We start from the raw sequence: 24,091 nt of genomic DNA, 5'->3' as shown, positions 1-24,091 counted from the left end.
CTCCACGACAACTGGCAGGCTGTCCCCCACTTAGACTGTTCCTTGATTCCAGCGATGAGATTTTGGAGGGATATCCCTTGCTTGAAGCCTCCTATTGGGTTTTAAATGCTTTTCGCACTGAGACTGCATAGATTGAGAGGCTTCAGGAATGGTTATTTCACTGTCTTACCGGCTTTAGATCTTTGGCGGGATCTGGTTCGCAGAGAATAGGGTTCGGGTGCACCGAAGCAGGCAAAAAACCCAACAGCTTGCTACCTCGTCACAATGTAAGTCCCGGCGCGGAGGGATGGGGGAATAAGTAGGGAAAATGTTGTTGCAGGGTCTCTGCTGTCATTTGGAAATGTGAATGACAGCCATGGTGCTGCAACATTCATAATTTCAGGATTGCGTCTTAAGTACTTGGGAGTGGGCTAGGTCATAAATTGGAATGGTTTCCTTCCTTGGAGTACAAGGCCAGATCATTTCCTTCTTCCAGGAGACAATATCTGATGAATGATTTTTTAATTAAAAAAAACTAACTATAATCTGTGTTCTTTAGCTGTCTGATTGGGGACTAGAAAACGCTTACCCAGAGAGACCACATTCCTATGGTTTTCAAGCATGACTTCCGAATGAAGCGCTTTTTGGTCAGGATCCAGCTGAGACCATTCCTCCTTAGAGAAATACACAGCCACCTCCTCGAAGGACACAAGACTCTCCTGAACATGAAAAAAAGAACAAATTTGCAGACAAGACCAAATTGGCAGGAATACCCAGCACTCCAGAAGTTAAGCTCAAGATATAGAAAGATCAACAGATTGGACCCCATCTAACAAAATGAAAAACAACATTGAGAAATGTACAGTTCTACATTTAGGAAAGAAAAACCAAATGCACAGGCATAGAATTGGTGATACCTGGCTCTACAGTGTAACAGGGGAGACCTTGCTGACATTGGAGCAAGAAAGTTGTGGCGAGTGGAGGTCGTTCGAGCCAAACTGCTTTCTGCCTGCCTGGAGGATCTTCGGACCTAAAGTTACCCTGTAGAGGTGACAAAGAAAGGAAGCGCTTTCCATCGATCACAAGTGGATGGCGGTCCACTTTGTTGGATCTGGAAAATCTTCCTGACAGGCAGAGAAGAAGCCGGCCATTAATGGCTGAACTGGAGGTGCGACAGCCGGGACGGAGAAAACAGAGATAGAAGCGTGAAGTGAAGCAATGTGCTGGATCTGGGTAAGGATTGTCTCATTTCTATCCAGAAGTAAGTTTAATTCCCCAAATACGTTTAAGAAAAGATGGACTCCAGAGAGAAGGAGGGAGGGCACAGGTTTCTTCGCTCCAAGGACAAGCGGTGAATGAAAATTTTGAGCTGATTACAAATCCATTGAAGTAGACCAGTGATGGCAAAACTTTTTGCCGTTGTGTGCCAAAAGCATGGGAAGCTTGGGTTTTTTTTCGCCCTCCCCAGGCTCTAGAGGCTATTCTGGAACCTGAGGAGGGCAAAAATGTCCTTCGCCCCCACCCAGAGGCCGGAAACTGCCCTTTTCCCCATTTCCAGTAACCCGGAAGGTCCGAAAATCAGCTGGTCAGAACGCACATGAGCACTGGAGCTGAGCTAGGGCAACGCTCACATGCCCACATACATGGTTCCACGTGCCACCTGTAGCACGCATGCCATAGGTTCACCATCACGAAGGAAAAAGAGACAAGCGACTGGAAAATTAATTTTAAAATGAAAGAGAAAGCATGGACTGGGCATTTTAAAAAAAGAAATATAATTCAAAACATGCATATGGATAAAAGTATTTTTAATGAATTATTTCCCCTTAGTAGTGGGCTACAGTGAAAGTTTTCCTTTTTTTTCATTGACTTACCAACTCATTCTGGAAAAGTAAAAAAGAGTAGGGTGACATCTACTGGTCAAAGACAAAATAGAATCAATTGCATAACAATTGGTTTGAAATGGTGTAGGGTTTCCTGCCTCACCAGGTCCCTCCAAGGTCACATCCTATCCTATCCTATCCTACTGTACCCTACCCTACCCTACCCTACCCTACTCTATCTTATCAACAAAGAACATTTTGGAAGTGACCAGGCTTAATGTAGACACTTTGTTTTCACCTGGTGTTGCACCTGGTTTTTAGAAGCAGATTGAAGAGTTTTTTTAAAAAACTATCGTGGGAAAAACGAGATAGGTGGTAGCTGCAGAAAAGGATTCCCCTTGAATTTTTTGGGATTATAAATACCTTTGAATGCTCAAAGGGAAAAATGGAAGATAAAAATTTGTTTTGAGAACATGGGAAGAAGACGACTTTGACTTTACCTTTATATCTTGGAACACCAGAGAATTAGACAGGGGATTTAGAGGGGCTTCTGGATTATAAATACTTTTCTTCACTCTTTGAACTTTTATATAAAGGAAGGCCTGGGTAGATTGATCTTTTGGATTATTGGGATTAGCTTCAATAATGTGAAACATTGGAGTATTAAAGATTGGGGACTCAGCGGGCTTTATGGATTACAGATACTAATTGAAAAAAGATAAATATTTTTTTCCCTTTCTCCTGTTTTTGTTTCCTTTAAATTAATCTCTTTTTTCTAAGAAGGCCTGTGTGGATTGATTTTGGACTAGCTTGGTATCGTGGAACATTGGAACATTTCAATAGCAAAAATGACAGACATAGCAGGTCTTGCGGATTATAAACCTAACTGATTGCAACATCGAGATATTGAGATACTGAAGACTGATTGAACCTGAAGGAACTGATCTGTGATCTGTTTGCTTCTCCCATATCTGTGGAATACTGATGTACTGGGATGCTGTTAGTGATCAGGGTCCAGGAGTTTTATAAGAAGTTATATGATTACGAATACAATATTTGGAAAAAGCCAACTTATCAAAACTGTAGGAAACAGTGAAGAAGATGTTGAATGAAAGAATAACAATGGTAGAATTAGTAGAGGCGATTAAAAGACAGAGGCCCTGATGACCTGCCAGTAGAAACACCAGGCCCTGATGACCTGCCAGTAGAAATCTAAAAGAGTTACAAGATACATTGAGTTGTCAATGTTAGAAGTATATAATGAAGTATTACTGGAAGCTAAGAGACCAGATACATGGTCTCTTTGCTTTTTAATATGATTTGCTTATTTTTGAACTACAGGTTATAAACGAGACTTTTTTAAAATGGTAATGGGGCAATGTGAGCATTTAGTTATTTTTCATTAGCTTTGCAGAATTCCAAGTCAAAAAACCACCTTAAATGATAGGCTCAAGATCCAGATGGATCTTGACAGACTTGAACACTGGGCCCTATCTAACAAAATGAAATTCAATGTAGAGAAAAGTAAAGTCTTTGGGGACATGATAGCTCAGGCTGTAAAGAAGCCTGTTATTAGAACACAGCAGCCTGCAATTACTGCAGGTTCAAGTCCGGCCCGAGGTTGACTCAGCCTTCCATCCTTTATAAGGTAGGTAAAATGAGGACCCAGATTGTTGAGGGGGCAATAAGTTGACTTTGTAAATATACAAATAGAATGAGACTATTGCCTTATACACTGTAAGCCTCCCTAAGTCTTCGGAGAAGGGCGGGATATAAATGTAAATTAAAAAAAAAAGTCTTACACTTAGATAACAAAAACTAAAAGTACACATATAGACTGGGTGAAACTAGGCTTATTAGCAGTTACTGTGAGAGGGACCTTGGAGTCTTAGTAGACAACCAATGAAATTTGTTTTTCCAGTTTTGGTCACCACACTATAAAAAAGATGTTGAGACTCTAAGAAAAAGTGCAGAGAAGAGCAAGCAGGATGATTAGGGGACTGTAGATTAAAACATATGAAGAACAGTTGCAGGATCTGGGCATGGCTAGTCTAGTGAAGAGAAGGACCAGGGGAGACAGGATAGCAATATTCCAATATTGGAGGTGCTGCCATAGACAGAAGAGGGTCAAGCTATTTTCCAAAGCACCCGAAGACCAGGCAAGGAATAATGAATGGAAACTGAACAAGGAGAGATTCAACCTGGAAATAAGGAGACGTTTTCTGACAGTGGGAGCAATCAACCAATGGAATAGAGGTTGTCTTCAGAAGTTGTGGGACCTTTATCGCTGGAAGCTTTCAAGAACAGACTGGACTACCATCTGTCAAAAATGGTATAGGGTCTTCTTGGGCGGGGAGGCTGGACTAGATGACAAAAAAGGTCCCTTCCAACTCCCTTAATCGTTACCTTCTGAAGTCGATAAATAACAAAAAGAATGGAGGTCTAGCAGTTCCTGCCACTGTGATACTATTTTATTCCTAATTCTTGAAGGATTTTTAAAAATTGCTTCATGTAAACTCAAAGTTGGAGGAGTACCTGGCAGAACAAAATAACCAGAGGAAGCTCTGCTGGCTGACAGCAACTTGAACCTGCTATTCTGCTCTTCATGTTGTGGAAGAACACAAAAATAACCCAGTCCAAACAAGGGGGGGAAATAGAAGCACTCTGCACACCCGCTTCACTTCCTGAAGGGAGAATACAAATCTAATAACTTTTCCGTTTCTTACTTGATTTGAAGGTTCAACCTCTGTTTGATCTCCATCATAAAAACCAGAAAACTCCATTCTTTGTTTCTCTGTAAGGAATAAAAAATTTCAAAATGCCTAATTAACAAAATAGGAGGAGATATTCTGTAGAAGAGAAGATAGTGAAGGATCTTCCATTACCTCCTGAGGTATCCTGACTTTGATCTTCCCAAGGGATCCTCCTGAAAAACAGCTCCTGAGGGGGATTTGATGGGTTCTTTCCCTCAGGATCTCTGATCTCTGCAGTGCAGTACTTCCAATAGGAGGAAGGAAAAAAGAAGCAGAATTTATGTACATCACACAACATAAAGTGGATTCTTATATTCGGAATACAACCTAAATGCCCCCAATATCCATCAGTGAGTTTGAGTAAGAAAACAATGGAACAATGTCCTACAAGAATTGGTGGGACATCTCCACCTATTATGAATGTCAGAGAACTTTAGGAAGGGGGGGTGAAGTATTGAAACAGATTCTCTATTCTCTTTTAAGCTCTCACCTGCATCTTGACCTGCTCCTTCTGTTCCTCCACCTGGCTCAAGAGGAAGCCTTCCACCAGGGCCACCGCCTGGGAGCTGGTCTCTGCTCCATACTCCCGCACCCAGCTCTCCATCTCTGGGGGCAGAAGAGCCAGGAACTGCTCCAGAACCACCAGGTCCAGCATCTGCTCTTTGCTATACTTTTCTGATCTCAGCCATCGCCTGCAAAAGTCACGGAGTCGGCTGCAAAATCTTCGGGGACCCTCAGCCTCCCGGCATTGGATGAAGTTCCAGGGCTGAACTTCTGAAGGGAGGATGGTTTCCTCCTCCAGGATCTTCTGCCCAGTCCTTGTCCAGAGCTTCCCAGGCTGAGCAGCTGAAGGGCCTTTTCTGGCTCCCTCCTTTCCCAAAGGTTGTGTCTCCATCCTTTCTCTCTCCTGCAGAGCAACTCCAAATGGCTCCAAGGACTCTTCTGGGTCTCCAGATGCCTTTTCCTTCACAGGACCATTTCTGGTGCCTCAGGACTCTGATCCCTCCAAGTTATTCCGCTCTTTTTTTTTCTTCGAGAGAAAATTTTGGCTCGCAAAGATTTCAAATGGCTTCGAGTTTCTGTATCTGAGAGGGAAACAAAAATAAATGGAGGTGGAATTTTGCAATTAAACAACCTTCACCCAACCTGCCTGCAGCCCCAAGCGGCTCATCCCAGCGCAGGGCCGGGAAGGAGGCGGCTGGAGAGGCCGCCCCGCTTCTCTCCCCCTCCGGAGACAGGGAGCCTGGTGCGAATCCTGCCTCCTCCTCGCCCGGCTTCTCTCCTGCTCGGCCTCCGCAAGAACGACCCTCCCCTTCCCCCACTCAGGCTCTTCGCCTGGAGAAGGCGGCTGGGGAGCATGGGACCCGGGGTTGAAGCCGGAGGAGGGCCTGGCACGGGTCTTTCCCTCCTCCGCCTCCCTTTGCCTGGGAAGAGCCCCCAACTCACCCGGAGAACCTCTGGATGTCTCCCCGCCAGACTCTCCCGCAGCCTCTCCGCTTCCGGCGGAGCCCCAGGGGTTAAGGAGAGCGAATACAGTGTCCCAGAGCGGCAAGCATTTGTGATGTCACTTCCTTCACAGCCTCTTCTGGAAAAGCAGCTGTGACGTTCGCCCTCCAGTGGACCAATGGGGAAGCACATAACGTTTCCTTTTTTTTTTAGCAGCGGTCGCCCCCTGGTGGATTTGGGCAAAGTGCCAGGATTCTAGAAAGGGCGGGAAAGAGGAGCGCGTCTGAGGGGAAGGAGGGGGCAGGGATGATGGGCTTGGGAGTCGGGGGAGCTGGGGCCCTTCTGGCAGGGCGTCTTTGACTGGAACTTTGGGCTGGCCTATCAGTCGGATCTTTGTTGGGACTCCCATGGGTTATTTTGGGAGTTTTCCACCTGCTCCAGGGTGCAGCTGGCTTAGCCCACAGGGTGGGAGGAAAGAGGGCTTTCAGTGGTGCCTGAATCTAGAATAGAATAGAATATAAATTTTTATTGGCCAAGTGTGATTGGACACACAAGGAATTTGTCTTGGTGCATATGCTCTCAGTGTACATAAAAGAAAAGATACGTTCATCAAGGTACAACATTTACAACACAATTGATGGTCAATATATCAATATAAATCATAAGGACTGCCAGCAACAAAGTTACAGTCATACAGTCATAAGTGGAAAGAGATGGGTGATGGGAACGATGAGAAGATTAATAGTAGTGCAGATTTAGTAAATAGTCTGACAGTGTTGAGAGAATTATTTGTTTAGCAGAGTGATGGCCTTCGGGAAAAAACTGTTCTTGTGTCTAGTTGTTCTGGTGTGCAGTGCTCTATAGTGTCGTTTTGAGGGTAGGAGTTGAAACAGTTTATGTCCTGGATGCGAGGGGTCTGTAAATATTTTCACGGCCCTCTTCTTGATTCGTGCAGTATACATCTAGAGAGTCTTGGAGGAAGAGAGACAAATTAGACTCCCCATTTCCTTCTTATGTCCCCCCCCACGGAGAAGTTGGGTGAGTAGGAAAAGGGTCTGGGGTCCTGCCGCTTCCCCCTCTCGGAGCTGCAATTAGGGGCAGCTGCCATTGCGTGTGTCCCCACCTCCTTCGCTGCAGAGCTGGGACCCCTGAGCTCCCTCCCTCCACAGCACCAGCTGCTGCTCCTCCTGCGCAGCCCCTTCTGCACCCCCGGCCCCCTCCCTGCAAGCCAGGGGGTGGAGCAGCTGGGAGAGAGAGGGCCGCTAGGCACTGCAGGGTCTCCAGCGGACAGGAGGGCGCCTCGCGGGTGATGCTGGGGCAAGTAGTCCACAGAGCTCTGCAGGGGCACCTGGGGAAACTTGTAGGCAGGGAAATGGGAGACTCCTGCCTCCTTTGCAGTGTTTCATTTTCTCCTGCTCCTTCCTTCCTTCCTTCCCTCCTTCCCTTATCTTCCCATCTCCTTCCTTCCTTCAATCCTTTATCTTCTTGTTCCCTCACTCCCTTCCTCCTCTTCATTCCATCTCCTTCCTTCCTTCCCTTATCACCTCCCTTAGCTTCTCCTTCTCTGGCTCCCTTCCTCTCATTCCCATCTCCTTCCTTTCCTTCTCTCTTACCTTCTCATTCCCTCATTCCTTTTTATTCCCATCTCCTTCCTTCCTTTTTTCTCCTGCTTTCTTGTTCTTCCTTTTCTTTCACCTTTTTCCTTTCCTTCTCTCTCCTTTTCCATTTTTCTTTTTTCTCTTACTTTGAAATAAATTAGAAAGTGGAATTTTGCAATTAAACAACCTTCACCCAACCTGCCTGAGCCCCAAGCAGCTCATCCCAGCGCAGGGCCGGGAAGGAGGCAGCTGGAGAGGCCGCCCGCTTCTCTCCCCTCCGGAGACAGGATGGGAGCCTGGTGCGAATCCTGCCTCCTCCTCGCCCGGCTTCTCTCCTGCTGGCCTCCGCAGCCGACCTCCCTCCCCACTCAGGCTCTTCGCATGGAGAGGCGGCTGGGAGCATGGGACCAGGGTTGAAGCCGGAGGAGGGCATGGTCTCTCCTCCTCCGCCTCCTTTGCCTGGGAAGAGCCCCAACTCACCCGGAGAACGTCTGGATCTCCCGCCAGACTCTCCGCAGCCTCTCCGCCTGCGGAGCCCCAGGGTTAAGGAGAGCGAGTGCGTGTCCTAGAGCGGCAAGCGTTTGTGATGTCACTTCCTTCCAGCCTCTCTGGAAAGGCAGCTGTGACGTTCGCCTCCAGTGGACCAATGGGGAAGCGACGTTTCCTTTTAGGCAGGCGCCCCTGGTGGATTTGGGCAAAGTGCCAGGATTCTAGAAAGGGCGGGAAAGAGGAGCGCGTCTGAGGGGAAGGAGGGCAGGGATGATGGGCTTGGGAGTAGGGCTGGCTCTGGCAGGGCGTCTTTGACTGGAACTTTGCTGGCTATCAGTCGGATCTTTGTTGGGACTCCATGGAGTTGTTTGGGGTTTTCCACCTGCTCAGGGTGCAGCTGAACTTACAGGGTGGGAGGAAGAGGGCTTTCAGTGGTGCCTGAATCTAGAATAGAATAGAATATAAATTTTTATTCCAAGTGTGATTGGACACACAAGGAATTTGTCTTGGTGCATATATCTAGTGTACATAAAAGAAAGATACGTTCATCAAGGACCAAATGATGGTCAATATATCAATATAAATCATAAGGACTGCCAACAACAAAGTTACAGTCATACAGTCATAAGTGGAAAGAGATGGTGATGGCGATGAGAAGATTAATAGTAGTGCAGATTTAGTAAATAGTCTGACAGTGTTGAGAATTATTTGTTTAGCAGAGTATGGCCTTGGAAAAAAACTGTTCTTGTGTCTAGTTGTTCTGTGTGCAGTGCTCTATTGTCGTTTTGGTAGTTGAAACAGTTTATGTCCTGGATGATCTGTAATATTTTTCTTGAGTTTCAACATATGATTTACCTGCCTGCGTGTGTCCCCACCTCCTTCGCTGCAGAGCTGGGACCCCGTTCCTCCACAGCACCAGCTGCTGCCTCCTGCGCAGCCTTCTGCACAGCCCCCTCCTGCAAGCCAGGGGTGGGCAACAGGAGAGGGCCTCACTGCAGGGTCTCCAGCGGACAGGAGGCTGCAGGTGATGCTGGGGAAGTAGTCACAGAGCTCTGCAGGGGCACCTGGGAAACTTGTAGGCAGAAATAGACTCCTGCCTCCTTGCAGTGTTTCATTTTCCTGCTCCTTCCTTCCTTCCTTCCTTCCTTATCTTCCATCTCCTTCCTTCCTTCCTTCCTTCCTTCCTTTCTTTCTTCTCTCTCCTTCCTTCCTTCCTTCCTTCCTTCCTTCCTTCCTTCCTTCCTTCCTTCCTTCCTTCCTTCCTTCCTTCCTTCCTTCCTTCCTTCCTTCCTTCCTTCCTTCTCTCAGTCTCCTTCCTTCCTTCCTTCCTTCCTTCCTTCCTTCCTTCCTTCCTTCCTTCCTTTTTCTCCTGCTTTCTTGTTCTTCCTTTTCTTTCCTTCTCTCTCCTTCCTCCTTCCTTCCTTCCTTCTTTCCTTCCCTCTCCTTCCTTCCTTTTCTCTTCCCTCCTTCCTTCCTTCTCTCTCCTTCCTTCCTTCCTTCTCTCTCCTTTTCCATCTTTTCTTTTCCTTCCTTCCTTCTCTCTCCTTCCTTCCTTCCTTCCTTCCTTCTCTCTCCTTCCTTCCTTCCTTCTCTCTTCCTTCTCCTGCACTATATTCCTATCTTTTTCCTTTCTCCATTTCTTTCTCATCCTTTCCTTCTCCTATTTCTGAGTCTTTCCTCTTTTCTTCTTTCTTCTTTTCTTTCTTGTGCTTGCTTTTCTCTTTCCTTTTCTCTGTCACCATTTGTTTCTCTCTCCTTCCTTTTGGTCTCCTTCCCCTACTCTTACTCTTCCTTTCTCTGTGTTTTTCCCCCAGTAGTTTCTTTTTAATTTGAACTTATTCTAACCCATTTCTGCTGAAAGACGTAGTACCCCATCACAATGCAAGGATAAAGACAAAGCAGATTCAGATTTGTTTTTCAACTCAAAGAATTTCATGAGTTTGTGTCCAAAATATTAAATTTATACCGAAAGAACAGAGGAATAAAATTCTCTTGGTGTCTTTGTTTTTCAGCTGTGTTAGGAATTATTCTGGAGTTGATTTTTATATGCTTTTTCTCTTTAATTGTTTGAAGCTTCCTGCTCAGAAAGCATCAAAAATGAAACTTGAGCATAGAGGCTACAGTATTAAGGATATTGAGATAGTGCTAGACTTACAGCAGTTCATTCAGTGATCATTCGAAGTTACGATGGAATTGAAAATAGTGAGTTATGACTGTTTTTCACACTTGCAACCGTTGCAGTATCCTCATGATCATGTAATCAAAATTCAGTCACTTGGCAACTGACTCATATTTATGTCAGTTGCATTGCCCTGGGTCACGTGATCCCCTTTTGCAACTTTCTGACAAGCAAAATCAATGGGGAAACCAGATTCACTTAACAATCATGTTACTAATAAACTCAGTGATTCACTTAACAACCGTAGCAAGAAAAGAGTAAAATGGGGCAAAACTCACTTAAGGTTTCCTTAACAACAGAAATGTTGAGCTCAATTGGGCTCACAAGTCCAGGACTACATCTACATAGTTGGCGTGTAGCAATTTTTGTTCATGGGGTTTTTTTCTTTCAATTCTATTTCCCTTTAAAGAACAGAACAGAATGTCAGGGTTTCAAGTAACACCCCCAAGAAAACTCCGAGGCTTGGATTTCCTCAAAGTCACATTTTATTACAGGCGTTATCTTGGCACACCTGGGGAAACCCAAATCTGCTTCCAGGGTTTCCCTCCCAAAGTTCAAGTCCCTGCCCACACCATCAGCAGTCCATCATATGGTCCAATTACAGCATAGTCCCAACTGGACAGGCCTCCTAGTTCCAGCCTCCCAGGTGCAGGGCAAGATGGCCTTGACTTTCTGTAAGGAATGTTATGACTATGTATTTTGATGCTCCATACAATCCCCTCCCAGTTTCCCACACTAGGAAACATGGCAGGCCTGAAGGCACAATGTGGCTCCATTGAAGGCCACCCCACCACCCCAGACAGAAAGCGTATCCTGGAAGAGGTAACATAGTGGTTAAAATTCAACATACTAACCTCTCCCCTCCCAGGGGGCCTTAGGCTTATCAATTTTATCATGGAATTGCTTTAACAGTCTATCTGCCTTAACATTCCAACTTTTCAAGTAGCTTCAGACAAAGGTACCTTTCCAATGTACTAAGTGCAATCTACCTCTATACAGTCGAGACCATTTCAAGATCTATTGATATTCCTACAGGATCTATTCTGGACACGTGATTTTCAGTCTCCTCTTAAGCGTGAAGGAATCACAATGTCTGAAGGAAAGCTGTTCCACTGGTTAAATGTCTTTACTGTAAGGAAGATTCTTGTTAATTCAAAATTGCTTCTCTCGATTATTTTGAATGCATTGTTCTTGTCCTGCCCTCTGGTGTTTTGGAAAATAAGTTGACCTCTCTTGTCAGCCTCTCAAGTACTGGAATATTGCTATCATGGTCACTCCCAATCCTTCTTTTCCTTGACTAGAAACAAAATCCTGCAATCGTTCTTCATATGTTTTAGTCTCCAGGCCTTTAATCAGCCTGCTCTTCTCTTTCCAAAGTCTCAACATCTTCTTTGTAATTTTAAATTTCATTTTGTTGGATTCAACCTTGTCTCATTCGGATCAGAAAGCCACAATATGCATATCCATGAAGCTATAGACATGGTCACTGGCTAGAATGCAGTACTACAGTCTAATTCGCCAAGTTTGATTCAGATACTAATGGTTGATTCAGCCTTTCATCCTTCTGAGGTCAGTAAAATGAGGACCCAGATTGCTGGGGACCATATGCTGCTCAAAGAATGTTGCAAAGCATTGTGGAGTGGTATATAAGTGGAATTACTATTGCTATATGGTTTCTCTCGTGGATCTATTTATGAGAAGTAAGATTACCTTTCTGAGCAAAGCTCTTTCTCGTTCCATGCATTCCTGATTCACTGGCCATTATTTTGGGAGATCTAAACAAGGCAAACTTAAGGAAGAGCTGCAAAATACTTTCACCATGTCAATTGTCCACTAGAGGCAAGAACACTTTAGACCATTGCTACACAACACTAAAAGATGCTTATCGGTCTTTACCACGTGCAGCTCGCTCTGATCATTGCATGATTCACCTTGTACCTGCTTACAGGCAAAGACTTCCACAAAACCAACAATTAAATCAGAGAAGATCTGGACGGAGGTCAAAATTAAAGCTGCAGGCCTGCTTTGGCTGCACTGATTGGAACATTTTGAAGATACCTCTGCAGATCTGGATGAACTCACAGATACTGTAACATCATATGTCAGAGACCTATATGGACAAAGGAACTTGCAAATATACAGTAACAACAAACCTTGGTTCACACCTAAACTTAAGCAGCTCGTCATTCAAAGAGAAGCCTACAGGAAAGGTGATAAAATGCTGTACAATCAGGCCAGAAATATACTAACAAGGAGATCAGAGCAGCAAAAGAAGCTACTCTGAAAAGCTAAAGAATCGTTTCAGCAAATGAACCAGCAAACATATGGAAAACTCTTAAAAATATCACGGCTATGACAAATCTCCTCCCAGGCTGAAGGAAATCAACTGGCAGATGACCTGAATGTTTACTGCAGCTTTGAAAACTACAGTCACCTATCTCCATAACTCCCATCTCAGACACACCAACAACAGCCAAGCCTCCTCCAACTGACCCCATCCCATTGGTTCACAACCTAGTGATCACAGAAAAGGAAGTGCAGGACCTATTTTACAGACAAAAACCAGGAAAAGTTCCAGGCCCAGACAAGATAACTCCTTCTTGCTTAAAAGTCTGTGCTGACCAATTGGCCCCCATCTTCACCCATATCTTCAATAAATCACTAGAGATGTGCTATGTTCCTTCTTGCTTCAAACGCTCTACCATCATCCCAGTGCCGAAGAAGCCCACTATCAAGGAACCAAATGACTACAGACCAGTTGCTTTAACATCTGTAGTCATGAAAGCCTTTGAAAGGCTAGTGCTTTCCTACTTGAAAACCATCACGGATCCGCTGTTAGACCCCTTGCAATTTGCATACCAAGCAAATAGATCAACAGATGATGCTGTTAATATGGCTCTGCACTACATCTTACAACATCTTGAATCTCCAAAGACCTATGTAAGGGTCCTCTTTGTAGACTTTAGTTCAGCATTCAATACCATCATTCCAGACACTCTTCTAACTAAGCTAAACCAGCTACAGGTACCTGAACAGACTTGTAAGTGGATCAAAAGCTTCCTAACAAACAGGAAGCAGCAGGTGAAGCTAAGCAGGATCACATCAGATACCTGTACAATTAGCACAGGGGCCCCCAAGGCTGTGTGCTCTCCCCACTTCTCTTCTCTCTGTATACCAATGACTGCATCTCCAACGATCCATCTGTTAAACTACTGAAGTTTGCAGATGACACAACAGTGATTGGTCTCATTTGAGACAATGACGAATCCGCATATAGACGAGAGGTCGAATGACTAGCCTTGTGATGCGACCGAAACAATCTGGAACTGAACACACTCAAAACCGTAGAAATGGTGGTAGACTTTAGGAGAAACCCTTCCATACTTCCACCTCTTACAACACAGTATCAACAGTAGAAACCTTCAAATTTCTGGGTTCTATCATATCGCAAGATCTCAAATGGACAGCTAACATCAAAAACATCATTAAAAAAGGACAACAAAGAATGTTCTTTCTGCGCCAACTCAGTAAGCTCAAACTGCCCAAGGAGCTGCTGATCCAATTCTACAGAGGAATTATTGAGTCTGTCATTTGCACCTCTATAACTGTCTGGTTTGGTTCTGCAACCCAACAAGAAAGACACAGACTTCAGAGGATCATTAGAACTGCAGAAAAAATAATTGCTACCAACCTGCCTTCCATTGAGGACCTGTATTTTTTATTATTTATTTTATTTATTTATTAAATTTTTATACCGCCCTTCTCCCAAAGGACTCAGGGTGTGCAACAAAAGATAAAAACACAAAATATACAATTAAACGACAATTTAAAACCGAACATATTAGAAAAATGGCCACATTTAAAAGTTTAAAATTTAAAATTATAAACCATATAATAATAAAACCCCAGTTAAGATTTAAAATATTAAAAATATTAAAAATATTATGCCAGTCCCGCTTGAATAAATAAATCTTTTCAGCTGAAAGGTCCAAGATCAGGCATGACGTAGTCAGGAGAAGTTCTTAGGCGTGCTCCCACAGAAGGCTTCTGAGCCGACATTGTTTGGTGGCACTGAAGATCTCTGTGAGGCGTATCGGTGGGAGGCATTAACAGCAGGCGGTCCGTAATCCGGGCTAAGCCATGGGCGCTTTGAAGGTGGTGACCAAAATCTTAAAGTGCACCGAAAGACCACAGGAAGCCAGTGCAAGCCATTTTATGGGAGCAGTTGCTCCCACTATTCAGCAGCTGCATTCTGGACTAGCTGCAGCCTCCGGGTACTTCAAGGCAGCCCCATGTAGAGAGCATTGCAATAATCCAAACAGGAAGTGACAAGAGCGTGAGTGACCGTGCATAAGGCATCCCGGTCAAGGAAGGCGCAACTGGTACCAAGTATTGGTAAAAGCCCTCCTGGACAAATGATCATCAGCGACAGCCGCCCATCAGGAGGGCTTGTTGCATGTCCTGATAATGAACAGTCAAGTGCTGCAGCTGGCTATGCAGCATCCACAGCCACTCCGTCTTGGAGGATTGAGCTTGAGTCTGTTTCTCCCATCCAGACCGTATGGCTTCCAGACACCGGGACAAGCCGACAACCGTTAGTGGTCCGGGTGAAAAGTACAATATGTCGTCAGCGTACAGGTGGTAGCTCACCCCCACTGATGACCTCACTCAGCGGCTTCATATAGATGTTGAACAGGCAAGAATTGACCCCTCGGCACCCCACAAGTGAAATGGCTTCTCCCTGTGTGGATCCTCTTATGGGAAGTAAGATGATATCTCTGAGCAAAGGTCTTTCCACACTCCATGCATTTAAATGGCTTTTCCCTGTGTGGATCATCTTATGGGAAGTAAGATGATATCTCTGAGCAAAGGTCTTTCCACACTCCATGCATTTAAATGGCTTTTCCCCTATGTGGATCACCTTATGACGAATAAGATGATCTCTTTGAGCAAAGGTCTTTTCACATTGGATGCATTTAAATGGCTTTTCGCCTGTGTGGATCCTCCTATGGGAAATAAGATGACCTCTTTGAGCAAAGGTCTTTCCACACTCCGTGCATTTATACGGCTTCTCCCCTGTGTGGACACTCTTATGGGAAATAAGATGACCTTTTTCAGCAAAGGTCTTTCCACACTCCATGCATTTAAATGGCTTCTCCCCTGTGTGGATCCCTTTATGGCGAATAAGATGACCTCTTTGAGCAAAGGTCTTTTCACACACCATGCATTTATATGGCTTCTCCCCTGTGTGGATCCCTTTATGGCGAATAAGATGACCTCTTTGAGCAAAGGTCTTTCCACACTCCATGCATTTAAATGGCTTTTCCCCTATGTGGATCACCTTATGACGAATAAGATGATCTCTTTGAGCAAAGGTCTTTTCACATTGGATGCATTTAAATGGCTTTTCCCTGTGTGGATCATCTTATGGGAAATAAGATGACCCCTTTGAGGAAAGGTCTTTCCATACTCCATGCATTTAAATGGCTTTTCCCCTGTGGATCCTTTTATGGGAAGTAAATGATTTCTATGAGCAAAGGTCTTTCCACTTATGACTGTATGACTGTAACTTTTTGTTGCTATCATTAAGGGTTAAATTGTACCCTATGACCATCATTTGTGTTGTAAATGTTGTACCTTGATGAAGGTATTTTTTCTTTTATGTAAACTGAGAGCATATGCACCAAGACAAATTCCTTGTGTGTCCAATCACACTTGGAAAATAAATTCTATTCTATTCTATTCTATTCTATGGCTTCTCCCCTGTGTGGATCATCTTATGGGAAATAAGATGACCTCTTTGAGCCAAGGTCTTTCCACACTCCATGCATTTATAGGACTTTTCTCTTGTGTGGAGCTTATTGTGGTTACTGAGTCCATTGCTATGTCTTTCCACTCCATGCATTTATCTGCTTCTCCCCTGTGTGGATCATCTTATGGCGAATAAGATGACCTCTTCGAGCAAAGGTCTTTACACACTCCATGCATTTATAGGACTTTTCTCTTGTGTGGAGCTTATTGTGCTTATTGAGTCCGCTGCTATGCGAAAACGTTTCCCCACATTCCATGCATTTATACGGCTTCTCCCGTGTGGATCCTCTTATGGGAAGTAAGATTACCTCTTTCAGCAAAGGTCTTTCCACATTCCATGCATTTAAATGGCTTTTCCCCTGTGTGGATCACCTTATGGCGAATAAGATGACCTCTTTGAGCAAAAGTCTTTCCACACTCCATGCATTTAAATGGCTTTTCCCCTGTGTGGATCCTCTTATGGAAATAAGATGACCTCTTTGAGTAAAGGTCTTTCCACTCCATGCATTTAAATGGCTTTTCCTGTGTGGATCATCTTATGGGAAGTAAGATTACCTCTTTCAGCAAAGGTCTTTCCACTCCATGCATTTATACTTCTCTGTGTGGATCTCTTATGGGAATAAGATGACCACTTTGAGCAAAGGTCTTTCCACACTCCATGCATTTATAGCTTCTCCCTGTGTGGATCCTCTTATGGGAAGTAAGATGACCTCTTTGAGCAAAGGTCTTTCCACACTCCATGCATTTATGGCTTCTCCCTGTGGATCATCTTATGGGAAATAAGAACACCTCTTTGAGCAAAGGTCTTTCCACACTCCATGCATTTATAGCTTCTCCCTGTGTGGATCATCTTATGGGAAATAAGATGACTTTTGAGCAAAGATCTTTCCACACTCCATGCATTTATAGGACTTTCCTCTTGTGTGGAACTTATTGTGGTAATTGAGTCCACTGCTATGCGTAAATGTTTTCCCACACTCCACACATTTATATGGCTTCTCCCCTGTGTGGATCCTCTTATGGGAAGTAAGATGACCTCTTTGAGCAAAGGTCTTTCCACACTCCATGCATCTATATGGCTTCTCCCCTGTGTGGATCCTCTTATGGGAAGTAAAATGATTTCTATAAGCAAAGGTCTTTCCACACTCCATGCATCTATATGGCTTCTCCCCTGTGTGGACCATCTTATGAAATAAGAACACCTCTTTGAGCAAAGGTCTTTCCACTCCATGCATTTATAGGCTTCTCCCTGTGGATCCTTTTATGGGAAATAAGATCACCTCTTTGAGCAAAGGTCTTTCCACACTCCATGCATTTATAGGACTTTTCTCTTCTGTGGAGCTTATTGTGATTATTGAGTCCACTGCTATGCAAATGTTTTCCACACTCCATGCATTTATATGGCTTCTCCTGTGGATCCTCTTATGGAAATAAGATGACCTCTTTGAGCAAAGGTCTTTCCACTCCATGCATTTATGGCTTCTCCCTGTGTGGATCCTCTTATGGAAATAAGATCACCTCTTTGAGCAAAGGTCTTTCCACTCCATGCATTTATATGGCTTCTCCTGAGTGGATCCTTTTATGGGAAATGAGATTACTACGACTTCTGAACCTGTTACCAGACTCTCTGCATTTGTATAGCTTCTCCTCAGTGTGAATCCTTTCATGGGAAGTAAGTTGCCTGCTTGTTCTAAAACATGTTCCACATTCCAAACATTGGTAAGGTTTCCAATCATTTGACTGGTTTCTATCATGGGTTTCTAATTCTGTTCGAATTCTAAACTTTCCCGTTCCATCTTTAGCATTGATCACTTGGAACAGTTCATAGCAATCTTGATTCTCCTGACCATTATTACCTTCAAAGCAAAAGAGAAATGAAAATGATAACAAGGTTAGAGAAAAAGATCAAACCATACAAAATCAAGTGAATTTTCTTCTGAATTTTTATGTTTTATGTTTGCATGCTTACAGTGGTGTGATATAGACAGAATGATTTCTATATTCATGAGTCCTGAAAGCTTTGAAAATATCTAGAAAACATCTCTTTCTTTACAACCATCTATATGTGTGCAAACCTCAATCAAAGTCTGTTTTGAGTCATGGAATAATCAGGGGAAACATCCAAGGAGGGATAAGGAGAAAACTTAAGATTTATTGGGGTGGGTTAATTTCGGCAGAGACCCGAGAGCTCTTTCTTCCCCGGTGTACCTTGGAGAAGCTGCTCCATGGCGTCTGTCTGACAGGCAGGACTCCTGCTTGGCTTGTTCCTTGATCCCAGCGATGGCTTTGGAGTGAAGTCCCTTGCTTGAAGCTTCCCATTGGCTTGTAAATGAGATTCCAATCCATTGAGATTGGAAAGGTTGGGAGGCTTCAAGAATGACTATTTCGCTGCCCCAAAGTACTCATCGGTTGGCAAGGGCATTTTGGCCGCATCTGATACAGGCTTCCGTTTGTAGAGAACGGAGGCCTAAAGTACTTTAGTATGAGATCACACAAGACGAGAAGTGCAAGATCTCACACTAATGATCTTGCAAGATCTCACACTACAGTACTTTAGTCCTGTGTTCCCTACAAACTGAAGAGTGCACGAGATCCAGGGCAAAAGTGTTTGAAAACAAAGAGGCCTTCCCTTTGTTTGCACAGTATTTTGGCCGGGATCTCGTGCAGGCCTTTCTTAACAGACAACAGAGGCCTGAAGCAGTGTAGTGCGAGTTCATGAGAGATCACTAGTTCCAAATTTCCCACTATTGATTTTCTGTATCTCTCACTACTTTAGGCCTCTGTATGCACCCAAGCAGGTAAAGGAACCGACAGCTCGCGCTCCATCCTCGTAAAGTAAGTCCCAGCAGGGTGGGGGTTATAGGTAGGGTGATTGTTGTTGAAACGCTTCATGAGGCCTTTGTTCTTGAATTGGATTGGGAGAAAGCTCTTCCGTGGCCTAAACGTGCAAGTTCTGTTCTCACACAATTTGGGGAGATTTCAGTAGACAAATGACAACACATTCTTCTCACCTGACCTCCAGAGGTCACATGAAAGCACACCTCGTTCTTAACATAACAACAGAGTTGTCTTTTCAGCCTCCACAGTTAAGTTCAAATAGAAATGGAAAAATACAGATAAGAAATGACCCAAAAGCATCTAAGCAAAGAGACATTGACTCCTTCTTTCCTTGGAGTACCAGAAGGGCAGATCCTTTCCTTTTCCCTTCCAGGAGATGATATCTGATTAGTGATTTTTTAAAATAAAAAGTAACTATAATCTGTCTCCTTGAACTCTCTGATTGGAGACTAGAAAACTCTTACCCAGAGAGACTACGTTCCGATGGTTTTCAAACATGACTTCCAAATGTAGCGCTTTTTGGTCAGGATCCAGCTGAGACCATTCCTCCTCAGAGAAATAGACAGCCACCTCCTCGATGGACACAAGACTCTCCTGAACACGGAAAAAAGAAGAGAACAGGAGAATTTACAAGATCTGTTCAACTTCATTAATGATTTAGAAAAGGGACTGGAAGGGGAACTCGTCAAATTTGCAGACAAGACCAAATTGACAGAAATACCAACACTTCAGAAGATAGGCTCATGATATAGAAGGATTGACAGATTGGCACCTTCTAACAAAATGAAATTCAGTGGTGAGAAATGTAATGTGCTACATATAGGAAAGAAAAACCAAATTCACTGGCATAGAATAAGTGATACATGGCTCAAAAGCAGTAAGTGGAACATGGATCTTGAAGAGGAAGCCATGTTGACTGACAGCAACTTCAACCTGTTATTCCGCTGTCCATGTTGTGGAAGAACACAAAAATAATCCAGTCCAAACAAGGGGGGAAATAGAAGCAGAGAGCACTCTGCACACCCACTTCACTTCCTGAAGGCGAGAATACAAATCTAATAACTTTTCCCTTTCTTACTTGATTTAGAGGTTCAGTCGTCGTTTGATCGTCGTCATAAAAACCTGAAAATTTCATTCTTTGTTTCTCTGTAAGGAAAAAATATTTTCAAAATAACTGATTAAAAAATATTTATTTTAGACAATTTATATGCCGCCTATGCGCAAATGGCGACTCAAGGAAGCTTACAAAATATAAAACCCATATTAAAACAATAAAAGGAAAATGATAATAAAATCACACCCTCACCCTCCCCGACAACAGCCAATCACAGGAGCCATTTAATGGGCTCCATCCCACTCTGGGTTCCCCAGGCCCACTGGCAGAACCAGTTCTTCAATGCCTTCCGGAAGAGTGCTACTGTGCGGGTCCATTCTAATCTCTGGGGGGATGATGTTCCAGGGAGAGGGAGCCACCACAGAGAAGGACCTTTTTCTGGGTCTCACCAGGTGTGTCTCCCTAGGGGATGGGACCCACAAGACCAGAGATGGTTTAGTTTCAACCCGTTCAACCTCATCGAAAGCCACCGAGAGGTCAAGCAGAGCAAGGATGGATGCGCGACTTGGATCGTGCTCTCGCCAGAGATCATACAAAATCGCAACCAATGTGGATTCTGTCCCAAATCCAGGCCTGAATCTTGACTGGTAGGAGTCCTACCTGTCAATGACTTCTTCAGCCAGAATAATACATGAGCACACATTAGACACAAAGTTATTGTAAACCGTGTTAAACTTGATTGCAGAAAATATGACTTCAGTAAGAGTCACTAACGCCTGGAATGCACTACTAGACTCTGTGGTTTCTTCCCCTAATCCCCAAAACTTTAACCTTACATTGTCTGCTGTCAACCTCACCCCATTCCTAAAAGGTCTCCAAGAGAGTGCATAAGCATACCAGCGTGCCTACCGTCCCTATCTTAATGTTCCCTTTTCTACGTATCCATTTCATGAATTCATAATTATGTTTATACTTATTTCTCTTACCTCCATTACATGCTTGATGAAATAAACAAACAAACAAACAACCTCTGGAGCTGCTGCACAACCACATTCTAAACAACCTTCCCCAAAAGGGAAGATTGAAGACAGGTCGGAAATTATCCAAGAGGGTGGAATCCAGCAATAGCTTCTTAAGAAGAGGGCGGACCAGAGCCTCCTTAATGTGCTGGTGAACTGCCTCCTCCTGTAGAGAAGCATTAATGACCGCCAGCTTCCACCCACCTGTTACCTCCCGGGAAGCTTTCACAAGCCAGGCAAGAACCTGCCTCAAGGGCTTCCACTGGACCAGGAACTACGCCAGCATCCAACTGGGAATGAAGTCAAGCAATTTTGTCTTACAGAAAATCCAAAAATTCCTCAGTATGCCCCTTCAGGTGGACCTCAATCTCCCCCTTCCCCAGGAGGAGGAGGTTCACTTAAAGAGGGTTGCTGGGCAATTATCTGAAGATGCAATTAGTCTCGAGAAATATAAATAGGAGGAGTATTGTATACAAGAGAAGAGAGAGCGAAGGTAGTAAGACAGATGGGTAATCGGAGGATCTTCAATTACCTCCTGAGCTGTCCTGACTTTCCGGCTCCCTCCTTTCCAAAAGGTTGTGTCTCCATCCTTTCTCTCTCCTGCAGAGATTTCAAATGGCTTCAAGTTTCTGTATCTGAGATGGGAAGAAAAATAATAAGAAAGAATTAGAAAATGGAATTTACCCTCTGAACAACCTTCACCCAACCTGCCTGGAGCCCCAAGCGGCTCATCCCAGCGCAGGGCCGGGAAGGAGGCAGCTGGAGAGGCCGCCCCGCTTCTCTCCCCCTCCGGAGACAAAACGGGGCCCTCGGGGAGCCTGGTGCGAATCCTGCCTCCTCCTCGCCCGGCTTCTCTCCTCTCCTGACCCTCCCCTCCCCCCACTCGGGCTCTTCGCATGGAGAGGGCGGCTGGGGAGCATGGGACCCGGGGTTGAAGCCACAGGAGGGCCTCCTCCGCCTCCCTTTGCCCGGGAAGAGCCCCCAACTCACCCGGAGAACCTCTGGATCTCCCCCCGCCAGACTCTCCCGCAGCCTCTCCGCCTCTTGCGGAGCCCCAGGGGTTAAGGAGAGCGAGTGCGGAGTCCTAGAGCGGCAAGCGTTTGTGATGTCATTTCCTTCCTAGTCTCCTCTGGAAAGGCAGCTGTGACGTTCACCCTCCAGTGGACCAATGGGGAAGCGCATGACGTTGCCTTCAAAATGCCAGCAATCTAGAAAGCGCGGGAAAGAGGAACGCTTCTGAGGGGAAGGGAGAGGATGGGGATGATGGGCTTGGGAGTAGGGGGAAAGGCCCCTCTCCGTGGCTCCCTGGCAGACAAAGGCTGCAACGTTTCCAGAGGCGGCACTTTCTCCATCTTCCTCCTTCCTGTCCAGGAACCGTTTGTGGAGATGGAGAAAAATCTCTTTGAATAGAATAGAATAGAATTTTTATTGGCCAAGTGTGATTGGACACACAAGGAATTTGTCTTTGGTGCATATGCTCTCAGTGTACATAAAAGAAAAGATACGTTCATCAAGGTACAACATTTACAACACAATTGATGATCAATATATCAATATAAATCATAAGGATTGCCAGCAACAAGTTATAGTCATACAGTCATAAGTGGAAAGAGATTGGTGATGGGAACTATGAAACGATTAATAGTAGTGCAGATTCAGTAAATAGTCTGACAGTGTTGAGGGAATTATTTGTTTAGCAGAGTGATGGCCTTCGGGAAAAAACTGTTCTTGTGTCTAGTTGTTCTGGTGTGCAGTGCTCTATAGCGTCGTTTTGAGGGTAGGAGTTGAAACAGTTTATGTCCAAAATGTGAGGGATCTATAAATATTTTCACGGCCCTCTTCTTGATTCGTGCAGTATACAGGTCCTCAATGGAAGGCAGGTTGGTAGCAATTATTTTTTCTGCAGTTCTAATTATCCTCTGAAGTCTGTGTTTTTCTTGTTGGGTTGCAGAACCGAACCAGACAGTTATAGAGGTGCAAATGACAGACTCAATAATTCCTCTGTAGAATTGGATCAGCAGCTCCTTGGGCAGTTTGAGCTTCCTGAGTTGGCGCAGAAAGAACATTCTTTGTTGTCTTTTTTTAATGATGTTTTTGATGTTAGCTGTCCATTTGAGATCTTGCGATATGATAGAACCCAGAAATTTGAAGGTTTCTACTGTTGATACTGTGTTGTCAAGTATTGTGAGAGGTGGAAGTATGGAAGGGTTTCTCCTAAAGTCTACCACCATTTCTACGGTTTTGAGTGTGTTCAGTTCCAGATTGTTTTGGTTGCACCACAAGGCTAGTCGTTCGACCTCTTGTCTATATGCGGATTCGTCTCGAATGAGACCATTGTCTCGAATGAGACCAATCACTGTTGTGTCATCTGCGAACTTCAGTAGCTTAACAGATGGATCATTGGAGATGCAGTCATTGGTATACAGAGAGAAGAGAAGTGGGGAGAGCACACAGCCTTGGGGGGCCCCTGTGCTAATTGTACAGGTATTTGATGTGATCTTGCTTAGCTTCACCTGCTGCTTCCTGTTTGTTAGGAAGCTTGTGATCCACTTACAAGTCTGTTCCGGTACCTGTAGCTGGTTTAGCTTAGTTAGAAGAATGTCTGGAATGATGGTATTGAATGCTGAACTAAAGTCTACAAAAAGGACCCTTGCATAGGTCTTTGGAGACTCAAGATGTTGGAGGATTTGAACTCACTTCCCTCAAGAACAGCCACCCTGAAGGCTGGGCAGAGATTGGAGGAGGCCTCAAAAGGGTCCAAATCCTGTCAGAAACTGCCGGACAGTCAGAAGAGAAGAACCAGGAGGCTCTCTCGGAAACACAGCTTGTGTCTTGCGGTTCTTGAGAGCTTCGGTCTTCAATGTGGAAGATGGAACACAAGCAGGGAAGCCACAATTTGGAAAAATGGAGATTTCTGTCAATTTTTATTTTTTAATTCAATACTTACAGCTGCCCTTCTCAAATCCTGACGCTCAGCCTCACAGCAGAGCACCCTGGGCGATCTGTCTCCTGTGCCTGCTGAATGACGCTGAAGAAAAAGAACAGTCAGAGTGGGCAGAAGACGAGGACCAGGAACCTCTCTTGGAACTTGTGTGTCTTGTG

General features: G+C 44.5%; 1 protein-coding gene and 1 long non-coding RNA gene across 6 annotated transcripts in view; both read right to left on the bottom strand.

The window, feature by feature from the left end:
- Positions 1–24,091, bottom strand: part of LOC131192674 (zinc finger protein 91-like) — a 131,227-nt gene that overhangs the window by 42,728 nt on the left and 64,408 nt on the right. For 3 of the 5 annotated variants that reach the window (XM_058172049.1, XM_058172048.1, XM_058172050.1), the window contains 3 exons: positions 4,688–4,799; positions 4,529–4,596; positions 569–698 (listed from right to left, as the gene is read on the bottom strand). The exons of 1 other annotated variant lie outside the window; for it this stretch is intronic. In XM_058172049.1, coding sequence (XP_058028032.1) covers positions 569–698; positions 4,529–4,596; positions 4,688–4,799 — 310 coding nt within the window. Of the gene's footprint in view, positions 1–568; positions 699–4,528; positions 4,597–4,687; positions 4,800–5,045; positions 5,641–6,001; positions 6,308–24,091 lie in introns of those variants that run through there. One more of the 5 variants, XM_058172047.1, reaches the window with a different exon arrangement.
- LOC131192856 (uncharacterized) lies at positions 10,847–22,399 on the bottom strand. Its single transcript, XR_009153798.1, has 4 exons — positions 21,980–22,399; positions 21,522–21,624; positions 19,381–19,510; positions 10,847–10,939 (listed from the first exon to the last, which is right to left on the bottom strand). It is a non-coding gene; the product is annotated as an uncharacterized LOC131192856 (long non-coding RNA).

This window comes from Ahaetulla prasina, chromosome 2, assembly GCF_028640845.1.
Source record: "Ahaetulla prasina isolate Xishuangbanna chromosome 2, ASM2864084v1, whole genome shotgun sequence".
In the NCBI taxonomy this organism is placed as follows: Eukaryota; Metazoa; Chordata; class Lepidosauria; order Squamata; family Colubridae; genus Ahaetulla; species Ahaetulla prasina.
This window is presented reverse-complemented; position numbering and strand designations above follow the sequence as displayed.